The following is a 16636-nucleotide window of genomic DNA, read 5'->3' as shown; positions in this document are numbered from 1 at the left end:
GAACAAAACAACTCCATCCTATAACTCTACAACACGCTTTCGCATTTATAATATTAGCAAAGATTCTTTAATGGCGCGGCTATGTTGTATAGTCTATGAGCTGCCGGATGCTGTCGACTGGAGGTATGTAGTCTAGGAGCTGCCAGCAGGTTTCTTGGGCTGGCCGTCTCTCGTCAGGCGGAGGTGCACCAGCTTGACGTGTGTGGCGAGTGCGGCGGACTGGCTGAAGGTCGCTGAGCACTTTGAGCACACGTACGGCCTCTCGCCAGTGTGCGTGCGCATGTGCGCTTTGCGTGTAGCGCTACCCTGGGGGGAATAAACGATTGTTTTTTTTTTTTAATTTCACTGTAAATTATTAGCCCTTCAAATTCAAAAAAAAAATCAAAATTCATTTATTTCAAGTAGGCCCAATATAAGCACCTGTGAAACGTCAAGTCTGTCTGTGTGTAGTGACTCTACCACCGGTTAGGAAGGCAGATTCTACCGAGAAGAAACCGTCAAGAAACTCAGCAGTTGCTCTTTTCCAACATCACAAATTTACATTTTACATTTTAACATACATTTTTCTATCTTGTGAGAGATGAAAACGGAGCCGGATGCTTCCAAGCAACCTTGTCATTAAGAAACTCATCAAGTGTATAATAACCTCGCTGTAATAAATGTGTTTAAACACATTCTTTAAACTTATGCATTGACTGCAATCTTACCTCGTGTAACGGTAATCGTACCTTTAAAGTGTTCTAAAAAAACAATATTATACAATTTATGAATGAATGAATGAATGAATGAATACACTTTTATTGTACACCACAGAGAAAATTTACAGAGATACAAATACAACAGCACAATAAGGTAGAACGTAGGTTGTATACGATTAATGGATGCATTAAAAAAACACGAAAAATAAAATACTAGGTTTAATACCCAGAGGAGATTTTCCGTAAACGAAAAATGAGAACCATTCGCCCAAAAACGTTATGTCAACTTTTTGAAATAAATTAATGGACAGTTAAGTTTTTTTTTTATTCCTCTACAATTTCCTTAACTGTGGAATGCACTCCCAATATACATACGACAGACAAGGTCACTAGACATATTCAAACATGCTGTTAAAGCCCATTCTCTTGAGCAATAAAAACGACAGTGATTAATTCTTACTCATATTTAAGTATGTATCGTATGTTATAGGATATATTAATTTATTATTTTTTTATATTTATTATTATTTGTATTTTATGTGTGTGATTGACGGCCGACTGGCGCAGTGGGCAGCGACCCTGCTTTCTGAGTCCAAGGCCGTGGGTTCGATTCCCACAACTGGAAATTGTTTGTGTGATGAGCATAAGTGTTTTTCAGTGTCTGGGTGTTTATATGTATTTTCTAAGTATTTATGTATATATAATTCATAAAAATATTCATCAGTCATCTTAGTACCCATAACACAAGCTACGCTTACTTTGGGGCTAGGTGGCGATGTGTGTATTGTCGTAGTATATTTATTATTCGTAAGTGTGTATGTAATAATACTACACCACACCAATCGGTTTCCCTTGGTTTTCCTAATCCTAAGGTTGCCTGGATAAGATCGCTACTAAGCGATGAGGCCACCCTTTGTATCCTACTTTTGAGTTTATTTTTGTTGTGTCCTTTGTGTTTTTTTTTATTTGTGGTGTACAAATAAAGTGTATAAATAAAATAAATTGAGCCCTTAACTGTAACGGGCAGCGAGCTAACCTGTTAGGGAGTATAGTAGTCATACCCCTAATCGGTTTCCACGCGACATCGCACCGGTTTGACTTACCGCAAAAATTTTGTCGCATAACGGGCATGGGTACTTCAATGGCCGCTTATGGCCCTCGTGAGTGAAACGTTTGTGCTGATTCAGCGACCATAAGGTGAGGTATGCCTGAAAAAATTAAGGGTTGAGAAACACCGGCCGACCAGGGTGGCCAACCCAAAAATTTCCTTGTCAGAAAAATGCAAGAAAATTTCGTTTGGGGTTCCAAGGTGCTGGAATGGCGACCCCGCACAGGTAAATGCAGCGTTGGTCGGCCGCCAACGAGGTGGACAGACGACATCAAACGAGTCGCTGGGAGCCGCTGGAGGCAAGCGGCCCAGGACCGTGGATTTTGGAACTCCCTACAAAAGACCATGTCCAGCAGTGGACTTCAATCGGTTGAAGTGACGAAGATGATGTTGATAAAGAGAATTTCTACATTTATTCAGTCCTAGCGGTGAAGGCCTCATATACGTGGCAACACTTTATGTACGCAGGATAGTCAAGCGTTAAATGAGAAGTTTGCTGCTGTCTGCTGAGGAGTTCTATTCTCTATCTTCAATCATATTCATCAGATTTTGCACGAAATTTGGACAATTTTTTTTCCTCTAAAAGTTAGCCCTTGACTGTAATCTCACCTGGTTGTAAGTGATGATGCAGTCTAAGATGGTAGCGGGCTAACCTGTTAGGGAGTATGGTAGTATACCCCATATCGGTTACTACGCGACATCGTGCCGGAACAGTAAATCGCTTAGCGGCAAGTCTTAGTCGGTAGGGTGGTAACTAGCCATAGGTAACGCCTCCCACCAGACCAGACCGGATAAAATTCAGAAATTATGAATTCCCAAATTGTCCAGGCCGAGAATCGAAACCGGGCCCCTCCTACTTTAATTCGCACCGCTCACCGTTGCGCCAGGGAGCTCGTCAAAACTGATATTGCAACTTTATAAATTTTAAATGCATATTGTGTGGCTCTAGCAATCGAGGCCTAATGCCCGTTTTCACTCAAAAAAAATTTTTTTTTTTTAATTAGGCCTAGCTTGTAAGCACTTTTGAAACGTCAAGTCAGTCTGTTTGTTGTGACTCTACCACCGGTTCGGAAGGCAGATTCCACCGAGAAGAGTCGGCAAGAAACTCAAACACTAACGACGAACTAGGTAATGCCTTAATAAGTAATGTTTAATCTAAGGAGATACCTAGGCATACATCAATTGACGGCCGATTGGCGCAGTTTGCTGCGACCTTGCTTTCTGAGCCGAAGGCCGAGGGTTCGATTCCCACAACTGGAAAATGTTAGTGTGATGAGCATGAATGTTTGCCAGTGTCTGGGTGTTTATATGTATATTCTAATTATTTATGTATATTATTCATTCAGATATTCATCAGTCATCTTAGTACCCATAACACAAGCTACGCTTACTTTGGGGCTAGATGGACAATACACACATGTATTGTCGTTGTATATTCAAAAAAAAAAAAATTGTTCACCAATAGTTATCACCTAAGTGTTGGTGATACGTTTTTTTTATCGATCGCCTAAATCATTTGGCATGAAGTTTAGGCGATTCCTAGGCTTAGTGAAAACCGGCATAAGTGCTTTACCAACGGTACTTTTAAGCTATGGTGGTATGAGAAAGCGAAAGGAATGTATTTCTCACCCTGTCGCACTTATCGCACTGGTAGGGTCTGCGGTTGAGATGAACTTTGTTCATATGTCGCTCCAGCTCTCTTGGTACACCGAATCTTTTTTCGCAATTCTCACATTGGTATCTGCAAATTTTTTTTTTTTAATTTTTTTTTTAATGAATGTCAATCGTTCTCATTTCCATGAAATTTCATACAATATATTTTTTTCAAAACTAAACGAAACACACTCGTTTTTACTCTCACGTCCGAAGGTTGGCTGTTAGAAAATATTTTAGCATTAAGTCCGCCTTTTGTAAACCATTTTTTTTTTTAAATTTCGATTGTTATGCTCTAAGGCTGTATAGATTATCACATGCAAAATTAAAATCAAGTGACTCTTGCCACCTATTTAATCATACATAATAAAAATAGGCATATATATAAAAGACATAAAATATATATAAATACTATATATATATATATATATGTATGTATATGTACTTACCTAAGCTCTAAGTAGTTGGCGTGGGGGGCTGCTGTTTTAAGATGGTGTTTCAGCGCGTAGTTTGATTTGAATCCTCTAAAAAAGACGTTATATTTTTTTTATTATTTCACTACAAGTTAGCCATTGACTGCAATCTCACCTGTCGATGCAGACTAAGATGGTGTCCGATTCCTTATGAAAATAAGCTTAATTTGCTATACTCCGCGAAAATCAGGAGAATCTGTATGGTGTAATTTATAATTTCTTCAATCCTTATACCCCACACCAAACAGATCTTGGGCAATCATTGTTACTTATTCATCGTAAAGTCAACATCTCCTGAGGATGCTCAGGTTTCAATGCTCCGGTTTCGGAGCGAAGCGTAGAGGGTATATTGCCGAAGATCTGTTTAGTGTGGAGTATAAGGATTGAAGAAATTATAAATTACACCATACAGATTCTCCTGCATTTTGCAGAGCATAGCAAATGCAGCTTAATTTTCATAATATATCATGAAATTCCGCAAAGTAACGCCTGCTTCTATACAATATTTAAACCTTTAATCGATTTCCATGAACATCGTACCGGAACCGTACCGTATTTGCCGGTAGGGTGGTAACTAGCCACGGCAGAAGCCCACCAGACAACGTTTCGGAGGTCTTTAAAAAGACTTGGGGCTCTGTACGCTTGTTACACTCACACTCACCTATCGCACTCTACGCAGTAGAACGCCTTTGTGTCCGAGTGTTTCGTCATATGGTACTTTAGCTGTGACGGACTCTTGAACGCTTCGCCGCAATCCTGGCATATGTAGTGCTTGAATGTGCGCTCCGACAGTTCGGTTGGGTGTTTCCTAAATAAACATTTTTTTTTTGTTTTAAGAGAAACCTTCTTCCGCACAAAGTCGAAGTTTAATTCAAAAATATCTTTATTCAAGCAGGCCCATTAGCAGTAGCAATTAAAATATCACTTGCTTGAACGGTGGAGGAAAACATCGTGAGGTACCCTGCAGGCCCGAGAGTTCTCCATAATGTTCTCAAAGGAGTGTGGAGTCCACCAAGTGGGCGTGTGAGCTAGTGTGATTGACATGAATATTTTTCAGTGTCTAGACACTCTATCTAGTGTTTATCTCTATATTATAAGTATTTATGTATTCATAAAAATGCTCATCAGTCATCTTAGTGCCCATAACACCAGCTACTTTGGAGCTAGACGGCGATGTTTGTATTGTCTTAGTATCTTCTTCTGTTCCTGGGCCTTTTCCGCACTTGGTAGGTCTGGGACCGTCCGTTGTACGTATTGTCTTAGTATATTTATTATTATAAAAATTATAAAATTTTAAACCGCCTATGTAGGTGTTAATGAACTACAGCATACGTTCAAATGTCATATTAAATAAAAAAAAAACCCCGACTTTCAATATCGTATAAATTTACCAGCTAGCCAAGCCCTTTCTCTACATATTATAGCTCCTCAGACGGCGGAGACAGCGCCAACGGTGTGTAACTAAGTAACTCTTAATGGAAAAAAATAAATGGGAAAATCCCTTTATGGAGCACTGGGTTGGTACAGACGGGAGGAGATTCCTAATTTTTTATTATTTATAGGTTTGACCAATTTTAGTTTAGAATACTTATAGTAAATAAGATAATTGTTATTGTTGTAGCTATGGATTTTTATCTGAATTAAACATTATTATTATATTAAGAGAGTTGTGAAAAAAAAAAGTTTTTTTTTTACCATTTTGTGGCGGCGGCCATCTTGGATTTGAAATATGACGCAGTCTGTAGTATTAAACTGTTCGCGCATTTCTTTTGATACCTATACTGAGGGTGTTTGGAAAAAATATGTTAAACGCCATTTTGGATTTTCAACAAACATAGTATGGAGGGTAGAGGTAAGGAGAGTCATCTTATATGGGAGAAAAGTTGAAAAAGTGTCCAGTTGTATGCGCTAAATAACAGTTCAAAAATCCTCCACAATGGCGCTGGTGGATGCACAGGGTATGGTATGAATGTAGCAATCGTAGATGAATTGAAGTATGCCGAGTTAAAAAATTTAATGTCATTATCGACTAAAGTAGTTAATTATTGAGAATTTCAACAACTTACGTTGTACAAAATATTGTGGTAAATATAACCTTACTTCCTTGTTTATTTTTCAAGCCTACTCTAACAATGTTTGGTTTGGCGCTTCTTTTAAGAGTTACCTTGATGCAAATGTGGCGCCATCCTAATTTAATACATTTTGACGACACTTTTTCATATACACAGATGATCCTCCTTACCTCTACCCTCCATAAAACAAAGGCTAAGAACACTCCCGATTAATTCAATTCACCTTTCAAACAAAAACATCGATTCAAAAGTACGTGATGGAAGCTACGATGCTGCAGACAGACACACACGCATACCTACACACGTCAAACTTATAACACTCCGTCAACAAAAACCTAACCAAACCCTCCCTTGAGAAGAGGCCTTTTTCCAGCAGTGAACTGTTATAGGCTATCGATCAATCGAAGGTATACTCACAGCATGGTATGGTTGTTCAGCCCGTCTTTGTTCGCGAAAGTTTTCGTACAGTACTTGCACTCCAGCCTTTCCGTGTTCCTATTTCTGTGCACGTTCGCTAAGTGTTTCTTGAGTGACACTTTGCGGCTGCAACAAATACGTCATCATCATTGAATGAATGAATGAATTAATGAATACACTTTTATTGTACACATTGCCCACCACATAAACGTATAGTAAAATAATAAATAAAAATTTACCAAAAGTATACAATTTGGCGGCCTTATCGCTACAAAGCGATCTCTTCCACGCAACCAAAGGCGTTAATTACAGCTCAAGAAGAAAGGTAGGTAGGTGGTGCATATAAATAAACACTAGCTGACCCGTGCAACTTAGTTGCACCAAATCGGTTATTACCGGAAAACACGAATAAAATTACATTTTCTAAAAATGAATCCTAGCTAGATCGATGTATCGCCCCCGAAACCCCCTGTATACTAAATTTCATGCAAATCGTTGGAGCCGATTCCGAGATTCCAATTATATATATACACTAGCTGTTGCCCGCGACTTCGTCTGCGTTTGATTTTGTTTTTTGAAGTGGCATTAAATTTAGTTGTAGATCTAAAAAAATTAAAGTATGTGGTATCGCTGAGCCTTAAATGAGGTGTTTGCTGCTGTCCGCTGAGGAGTTCTGTCCTCTATCTCCAACCACAGTTAGGGCAAAATTAAACACATATTATAACCTCTATAGTACATCCCCTCTCCCAAAGGAACCGAGCTTAATGCCGTGATGAAAAGTATGGACTTTAACTTCGAAGAATATGTGTACAAAGTTTCATGAGGATCGGTTAAGTAGTTTTTGTGTGAAAGCGTAACAAACTAACTTACATTCACATTTGTAATATTAGTAGGGATTTGGCGGCTAAGAAATCTTAGAAAACGATTTTTAAAAACATAGAGTAGAATAAATTTATTGCAACACAACACCATAGGAAAATAATAATAGTACTTAGTGCTAGGGTGCAAAGGCGGCCTTATCACTAAAAGTGATATTTTAAAGGCAACCTGAGCGTGCGAAGCCGGTAAAAAGGTGGAGAGTGTATAGTGCATAAAGTATGTTACAAAAAATAAAATAAACTTACACTAACACACATACTATATTTACATTACAACTACACGAATACCGGTATATGTATATACTAGCCGTTTCCCGCCCGCTTCGCTGAGCGAATTGAAAAAGGAAATAAATTACATTTTATGTTTCATTTTTATTTATTTTTTTCATATTTTTATTATTCTCCTTTTTTTTTATTTTTGTATGAACATAAATAGGCCCCGCGGATAGAACTGTAAGCATCGATATTGTTTAGACTTACTCAAATTCCAAATTCCATCGATTTAGCCTGTATCTTTCATACAGGTGATTTTTCTCACTAATATTCATTGTAACTTTCAATGTGCAATCATTATAACATTTCCGTGCCTTTCTTCCAAAAATTAATAATAATTGACATGAAGAAAAAAATTTGAAATGAGCATTGAAAGTGTAAGTTAAAGGCATTGCAAGTCTCATATGTGAAGTTGAAATCTGTCTAGGTTCAAGTGTGACGAATTTTCTGTTAACTAAAATTTTCTCCGTGACATCAATTTTTTATAGAAAATTAATTGTGCATGTTTTTTATGAATTATATTGGAATAAGTAACTAAATTTCTTTTCCACATCTCATGTGCTTGGAAAATGCATTCATTTTAATCTGTTACATTTCCGCGATCCCGCAATAAAAGAATTCGTCGGTTATGTAGTCTGCAAAAGTAAAATGAATGTAAAATTCTTAGTCCGTTGATTGGATAGCTACATGTAAAGTTAAGTTTTTGAAACCTCTCAATGACTTTTTCTCCGCTGCCAAAAAGACGATTGTTGTAAGGAAATACACGAATATCCCTACATACACGAAGATCCCCACCAAATTTGGAGTCTGTAGAAGTTACAGGTTAAAAATAAAAATTTTAGATTTTAACACCCACCCCCGCAATTCCTGTCGGAAGTAGACTTTATTGAAATCCATTTTGAGATGTTCTTTATGTGAATAATAAAAGATTCCTACCATATTTAAAAATTTTAGAAGCTATATTTCGAAATTGAAATTTTTTATTGTTAACACCCACCCCCGCGAACCTTATTGGAGGTGATTCATTGTAAAATCCGCTCGAAGATCATTTTTATATTACATATAGAACACTCTCACTAAATTTGGAGTCTATAGGAGCTATCGCTTGGAAATTGAAAATTTTCATTGTTAACGCCCCCGCAATCTTCTTTGGGGTGGGATATCGTAAAATTTGTTCATAAATCATTTTTACATCACTTATAGAAAATTCCTACAAAATTTGGAGCTTGTGCTGGAAAATTAAAAATATTAATTGTTAATACCCACTCCCGCAACCCCCTGTGGGGTGAGCTATCGTAAAATTCGTTCATAGCCTATTTCTACACCTCTTACAGAAGATTCCTACCAAATTTGAAGTCTGTAGGAGCTATAGTTTAAAAACGGGAATTATTCATTGTTAACGCCCCCGCAATCCTCTTTGGGGAATGAATTTCTTAAAATCTATTCATAGCTGACCTCTACATAGCAAAAGTAATATTCCTACCAAGTTTCACGTTTCTAAGTCTTATGGTTCCCGAGATTTCGTGAGTAGATTCTTAGCTGAATGTAAAAAACCATAATCCGTTTAATACACTCTGTTGAAATCCATGAAAACAAAAGAATCAAGAGAAAACGTTTTTATTAGCGGGATAAATGTTCATAAAAGTAAAACAGCAATAAAAAAATGAAGGAACGTTAGAATTCGAAAAATAAATAGCCATAAACCATCTAGGAAAAATTTCGCATCGAATGGTGGTAGTTTCATGTTGATACGATCAGTGGTTTAAGCGTGATTGAGCCTCAAAGGAACACCATTTTCATTATATATATATAGAAGAATTGCTCGTTTAAAGATAAATCAAATCAAATCAAAATTCATTTCAGTCTGTCTGTTTGTAGTGACTCTACCACATGTAAGATATATATTTGCATATTATATACCTATATAAACATATATAATATATGCATATAATAAACTTACAATATAATATATTATAGATACTGATAATCGATCATTTTTATCAATCATTTGTTGACAACCCTGGTGCAGGTAACGCCAGCAATTTTATTTTCTCTGTTCTGGGCTTAACTGGAGCTTGATCCGGCGAACCGACAAAAACGTGCCGCTAAGCGATATAGCATTCCGTTATGTAGTCGCCGAAACGATCAGGGGCATATGTTGCCATACCACTGTTTTTGGACACAATATAATAACGATTACGGATAACGTTTATTACGGTTATTTACAAATCCCGTGGTAACCGTTTGTTATCGTTTGTTTTTCAGCGATGGAAAGTAGCCTGTGTCACTCTCCATCCCCTCGACTGACTCTTACCCAGTAGCCTCTATCACTCTCCATCCTCTCAACTAACTCTTACCCTATGTCACTCTCCATCCTCTCAACTAACTCTAACCCAGTAGCCTCTATCACTCTCCATCCTCTCGACTAACTCTAACCCAGGAGCCTGTGTCACTCTCCATCTTCTCAACTAACTCTAACCCAGTAGCCTCAATCACTCTCCATCCTCTCGACTAACTCTAACCCAGGAGCCTGTGTCACTCTCCATCTTCTCAACTAACTCTAATTCAGTAGCCTCTATCACTCTCCATCCTCTCAACTAACACTAACCCAGGAGCCTGTGTCACTCTCCATCTTCTCAACTAACTCTAACCCAGTAGCCTCTATCACTCTCCATCCTCTCAACTAACACTAACCCAGGAGCCTGTGTCACTCTCCATCTTCTCAACTAACTCTAACCCTATGTCACCCTCCATCTTCTCAACTAACTCTAACCCAGTAGCCTCTATCACTCTCCATCCTCTCGACTAACACTAACCCAGGAGCCTGTGTCACTCTCCATCTTCTCAACTAACTCTAACCCTATGTCACTCTCCATCCTCTCAACTAACTCTAACCCAGTAGCCTGTGTCACTCTCCATCCTCTCAACCAATTCTAAGCCAAAAATCAAGGTGACTGTTAGCGCGCAAAGCAAGGACGAACAAACAAACACTATCGTTTTTATATTATAAGTAAGGATGGTCGATATACTTACTTGAACATTTTGTTGCAAAGCGAACATTTATGCTGCAACGTGTCATTTAGATGGAAAGCCGTGTAATGATCCTTAATAGTCATCCTATTGAGACGGGTCATCCCGCATTCACTGCACTCGTAACGTCTACAAGAAATAACTTAGTTTCAATGTGAACATTTAGTTGCAGTCTGAAAAAAATTGTTGCAAAGTGAACATTTATGACGTGTTGCTTAGATGGCAGTCAACCTAGGATAGCCAACCTATTGAAACGGGTCATTCCCTCCCTTCCATTGGGAGAGGTTGTTTAATATCTTCATTTTGCAAGAGAATTACAGGAATTCGCTTAGTAGAGAAAACATTAAACTTAAAACTATAACATGTTGTTAGCGTACACTATATAAGGCGCATATAAATTTATAAACTATATATTATACTATAATATAATAATGTAACTATATATTATCACAACTTAATGCAACTAGAAAGAAAATGTTCGTATGAGCGGGTAGTTACACAAATGTTACCGAGCAGAAACATAAGACAAAGATCATCGTTTACTGGAAACGGCTCATAGTGACATTTACTTTTCAAATAGTTTTTTTTTTTAAATTAAACTTAGATTTGGCTTCTTTTATATCAGATGGCCTTTAGTCCGGCATTGGATTGTTAAAGGCTATTGATGATTGTTACTATGCAAGCTGTGTTTAGCCACGGGACAAGAACTGGGCTCATGGTAACTAGGATTTTAGACAACATATATGGTGAAAAACTTACACTTCATGGTACTTTTTATGGCTCACCAGTTTCTCCATACTGTTCATTCTCCGCTTACATATGTCACATTCGTATTCACCCATCACCTAAAAGGAACGAAGACATTAAGCGGTCGTATTAAACGAACTATCTCCAGATTTCAATTCAATTTATTATTATTTTTTTTATACAGATGAATAAAGGGGAAACACTGATAAGCTTAGCAAAATTCCGCCTTAGAGCAATATTGTACAAAAAAAATATTTTACATTCATTTATGTACTTTTATGTACACCACATGGTTATGGGGTGTACAGTAGGTAGGTATATAGAAAAATTTAAAATAAAAATTTAATACAATTTGGCGGCATTGTCGCTACATAGCGACCTCTTCCAGGCAACCAAAGGCGTAAAACACAGCTAAAGAAGAGAGGTAGGTGGTGCAAATACACATATACATTTGCATATATACCTTTATATACATAAATACTATCTTTTGATGTATATTTCTTGTGTGCGTGTGTATGGCACTGAACTCCTCCTAAACGACTGGACTGATTTGAATGAATTTTTCGGTATGCGTTTGGGTGGCATGCTGGATGGTTTAGATTCACAAATCAGCCCGACAGATGGCGCTGGGGTCCACTAGTATAAACATATATGTATATTCATTCAAAATATTCAAAGTGTAAACAAAACATCAACAGTTGTCATTCGAATTATAGTACTAATAATAATTCACAGAATTCTTCATGTCATAGATAAGTTTATCTATGAGATAATCATCATATCAGCAAAAGGCAATAGTCCACCACGCTGGCCCAGTGCGGATTGGTGGACTCCACACACCTTCGAGAACATCATGGAGAACTTGCAGGTTTTCTCATGTATTCCCTCAACGTTAAAGCAAGTGATATTTTAAGTGCAGCATGCACCTGTAATTTAGAAAAGTTAGAGGTGCGTGCTGGGATTCAAACTTGCCCCAAGGTGAAGTTGAAGTCCTACTCAATGGGGCTACCACCGCTTGGATGTTAAGCCTCATGTGTCTGTTCCCTTCAGACCGGAACACAGCATTGCAACAATGCTGCTTAGCGGCAGAAATAACACAAAAGTCACAATAAACCTGTACTATTACTGTTTAGTGTGTATATAACATTTATTTTTTTATATTATTTTTTTAGTTGCTCTATTATTTGCAGCATAATTTTAGTGGCAACATTAGATTCCTTATTTGAGACGCATGCTCGTTTGCTGTGAAACACATTCACAATTTTTTACCAATTTGTTGCGCTAATTTGCAGCGTTATTTAGGCATTTACATACATAAGTTGCACTTGTCTTAGTAAGAGATTTTTTTTATTCTACTACTACTTAGCCCTTGACTGCAATCTCACTTGGTGGTAAGTGATGATGCAGTCTAAGATGGTAGCGGGCCAACCTGTTAGGGAGTATGGTAGTCATACCCCTAACCGGTTTCCACGCGACATCGCACCGGAACACTAAATCGCTTAGCGGCACGTCTTTGTCTGGAGGGTGGTAACCAGCCACTGCCAAAGCCTTCCACCAGACCAGACTAGAGAAAGTTAAGAAATAACAAATGACCAAATTGCCCCTGTCGGGAATCTAACCCGGGATCTCCTAATTAAATTCACAGCGCTCACCGTTATCACCGTACTGATATTATTTGCTGCATCATCTTGGTACCATAATCATTGGTTGTTTTTGTTCAAGACGCTGATATATATATATATATATGAGGCCCCTTTAATAACTCTAAAATCAGCATCAAACATTCGTGTTATATAATTTAATTTCGATACTTGACAACGACTACTCGATTGCCAGCGAGCGAATCTTGTACTAGGGTTACTATCTGCGACTCATTTCTCACCTTACTGTGAGCTTCCATGTGCCTCTCATAGGTTTCCTTAAAATTGAACCCTCGGACGCAGTCCTCACATTTGTATATTGAGTTCTTGTATTTCAGGTCCTCTCGCATTTCCATTCTCTCTTTCAAACATTGCTCCTTTGATACGCGTATAACTTTAATAAATGGATCTGAAAAATAGTCCAAGAGCCATTGAGTTATACGTACCTAGATATTACTTAACGTTTATGCTTCTATATACAATGTGTAAATGAAAACCGAAATAATACTTCAGAGGCTTCAGAGGTACTTTAATTATTGTCTCTGAGACTTATCTGTGAAACCGAAACGCTAATATTTTGAGTAAACCATAGTTTTTAGTTAGTTGATTTTCAAAAAGTCCTTTCACAGTGCTCGGTCATAAAGTCAAAGTCAAAAATATCTTTATTCAAGTAGGCCATAGGTGGCACTTTTGATGCGTACATAAGAATTACATGGTAGTGAGATGGCGATATCACATTCGTAAACTTAAAACTAAAGCTACGAGGGTTCCAAACGCGTCCTGGTCTAAGAAGAAGCCCACAATAAGCTTAGCCGGGTGTTTTTTTTTGCTATCACCATCTCACAATGTCATTTAAAATTATTACAAGAACAACCTGGTTAGAGCAATTATTAATCTTTAATATTAATAATTAATAACAGAAACGTACTGTCAAAATTCCAAGTTTCACTTGACACTTTTTTAAATTGAAAATTTGAAAAAGTGTCAAGTGAAAATTATCCTACCTTTATCTTTTTTTTCTCCCTTTTCTTGAAAAGGCCGTTTAGTTTTCTTCTTGAGTTTACTCTTCTTAACAGTTCTCTTGAGTTGCTTTAAATTGATGTCGTCGGAGATTGAATCGTTTTCTTCTTTTAATTCTTCTAATACATTTTTTTCGCCTTTTATAGATGAATCTTGATAATCTGTGGAAAATTATTATCATCATCAAACCACAATCGATTTACTAGAAATTCGAGATAAATTAGTGTCATCTGTATATTGTGACTAATATTTTTTTTAAAGATATATTGCTCTGATAGAGCAGTCCAATGGCGTCATTTGGAGGAGCCCTTTGCCAAAAGGCACACAGAAACAAGAAACACTATACTATATCTACAATAAAGGCAATTTTTTTTTAATATGATTCCTAACGTAAATTTTAATATTAGACCTGCCAATCCATACATTTAAACAATCTCTCTGGTGGTACATGTAGTCTAAGATGGTAGCAAGCTAAACTAAATGGCGTTTATATAAAGCCTCTACTCTAATTGGTTTCTAAACAGCATTGTTAAGCCTCTACTCTAATTTGTTTCTAAACAGTATTGTTACAGAACTCTGAATGCTTATTTATGTTCAAAAACAGCATGTTTGCAATTCTGTGTTCCACTCTGATAGATCTGTTTGCTGGTGTAATTACAGGCACCTAGGAGGCAATTAGGAGATTTAATATCTAGGAGAGCCACAGGCGATAGTTTTCAAATTATTATGAGGCACCAGGCAGCTTGGTCCTTTAAACATAACTATAAAAGATGATAATAAATCAATAAATAAAAAGTATCTCACCATTTTCATCAATTAGTTCCTCATCCGAAGGTTCCATAGACACTTCTTGCTTTAATTCCAATTTAATTTCAACATCTTCTGCATGTGAACTGTATACCACAGAGATGGGCTTTTCCAAATCTTCATTTTCATTGGTCACCTGAATGTTGTCTAATGATATTCTAGATAGATTGATCAACGGTGGCACATTGTGGCTGGTTTCAATTGAATCTGGAATCTAGCAATAATATAAAACATAAACTACAACAAAAAAAGTCATCATGCATCACTAGGTCATCATCAAAAATAGAGCTTTAAAACAAGATGCATAAATTACATTTTACTCTGACATGACAGAGTATTGAAAGTCGAAACCAACTTGTGATTAGCAGAGTACTTAAAATTATAGTTGTATGAAAAAAAAGGTACTCAGGCAAACTCAGTACCGGTCTTAGACAAGACCAGGTTGGTTAGGGTGCGTTTGGGACACCCCTAGCTTGAATTCCAAGTTCACAAATGTGGTTATCAACATAATACTTAAACTCATCATCAATAATTGAAAAATACATGTATGAATGCTTCATAAGTGACTGGACCAATTACTTGTTTGCTATTGATAACAAAAAATTAAACTTACACTTTTATAGTTTCCCAAAAAACTTTGATTTCTTTGCACATTCTTGATAAACTGCTCGCTTCTCTGCGCAATTGTTTTACAGATGTAACATAAGTTTAATGTATCTACCTGAAAAATATATTTTATATATTCATAATGAAATCTAAGAAATGATACTGGATTACAAAAAACTTGGCCATATCCTACTTATCAAAAATACAGCAAAGACTAGTTTTTTGAAAAGTGTATAATGTTATAACTTTGAAACAATGTTGTTAACTATGACCTAAAAACAAAACTCAGTGACATAGAAAATTATGGAGAGATTTTTTCTTTGGCCATCTCTCACACTTTTTCAATCAGTAATGAGATCCATCCAATCACCACTTCTTCCAATTAGTTACACAAGCCTTTTTAAAACACATTTATTACAGCAGTTTTGAAATTTTTAATGATAGTGGCAAATGCTTTTATTTCTCGCAAGACAGAGTAAAAGTTTGAAACATTGAAGTAATTTTGAGATGACTAGGGCCTTACAAATATTTTTCTTTTTTTTTTGGCAAAACATCACAATACTTAAAGCAGTGTTTATCAAATTCTGACAGACTTCCATTCAAACTTTTAAAACTAATTTGTTCCCCTAACGAATAAAAATGAAGCTCTGAATTTACGGAGGTTTAGTTACTTAGTGAGTTACTAAGTAAATAAGCCTAAACTAACATGTGAATCAATTTTCATGCAGTGTTCTTCGTTTTCAAAAAATTTGTAACATGCCAGTTTTTATTTTTTAAACACAATTCCACATACGTCCCGCTAAATAGAAAAATAGTCAAGTGAGATAACAAGGCCTAACTGGTCAACCAATAAATAAACTTGTTACTTACTTGAAATACGACTTTCAGAGCCTCACTCTGAATAATATACGTCTGCGTTAATTTATCATCCTTACGAGATAGACATCCAAAACAATAGTAGAATGCTGCTTCTTCAATATCCATCTCTAAGTCTAACATTTTGAAAGTAGTTACATTAACATTTACATAAAATGTATTATATTTTTATTTTTGGATTTTATTACATATCTTATTAATACACTTGGTATTCCACTTGAGGTTCCTGCTTTCCCTTCTCAGAATTAAACGAACAATGGTCAACAAATAAAAATAGACAAATAGTAAATAACTATATCCTAAAAAATTACAATGTACGTAAAAGCCGTGACACACAA

General features: G+C 36.6%; 1 protein-coding gene across 2 annotated transcripts; it reads right to left on the bottom strand.

The window, feature by feature from the left end:
• On the bottom strand, positions 1-16636 carry LOC120634586 (zinc finger protein 569-like). Of its 2 annotated transcripts, XM_039905308.1 has the most exons (13): positions 16293-16636; positions 15430-15537; positions 14814-15030; positions 13994-14170; positions 13232-13398; positions 11362-11447; positions 10606-10731; positions 6422-6547; positions 4594-4740; positions 3909-3983; positions 3436-3547; positions 1802-1906; positions 1-306 (listed from the first exon to the last, which is right to left on the bottom strand). In XM_039905308.1, the coding sequence occupies exons 1-13, from the start codon at positions 16419-16421 to the stop codon at positions 133-135; spliced, it is 1749 nt and encodes a 582-aa protein (XP_039761242.1). In that variant the 5' UTR covers positions 16422-16636; the 3' UTR covers positions 1-132. The 2 variants fall into 2 exon arrangements, with proteins under 2 accessions (XP_039761242.1, XP_039761243.1); XM_039905309.1 differs by lacking the exon at positions 10606-10731.

The sequence above is a fragment of the Pararge aegeria genome, chromosome 24 (assembly GCF_905163445.1).
Source record: "Pararge aegeria chromosome 24, ilParAegt1.1, whole genome shotgun sequence".
In the NCBI taxonomy this organism is placed as follows: domain Eukaryota; kingdom Metazoa; phylum Arthropoda; class Insecta; order Lepidoptera; family Nymphalidae; genus Pararge; species Pararge aegeria.
The sequence above is the reverse complement of the archived record's forward strand: the minus strand, read 5'-3'. Positions and strand labels throughout refer to the sequence as shown.

Excerpts from the sequence above, each read along its gene's own strand:
- LOC120634586 (XM_039905308.1), bottom strand. The coding sequence starts at position 16,421 with ATGTTAGACTTAGAGATGGATATTGAAGAAGCAGCATTCTACTATTGT. Across the intron at positions 14,171-14,813 it reads GGAACTAATTGATGAAAATG|ATTATCAAGATTCATCTATA; the intron begins GTGAGATACTTT and ends AATTTTCCACAG. Across the intron at positions 3,548-3,908 it reads GCCAACTACTTAGAGCTTAG|ATACCAATGTGAGAATTGCG; the intron begins GTAAGTACATAT and ends AAAAATTTGCAG.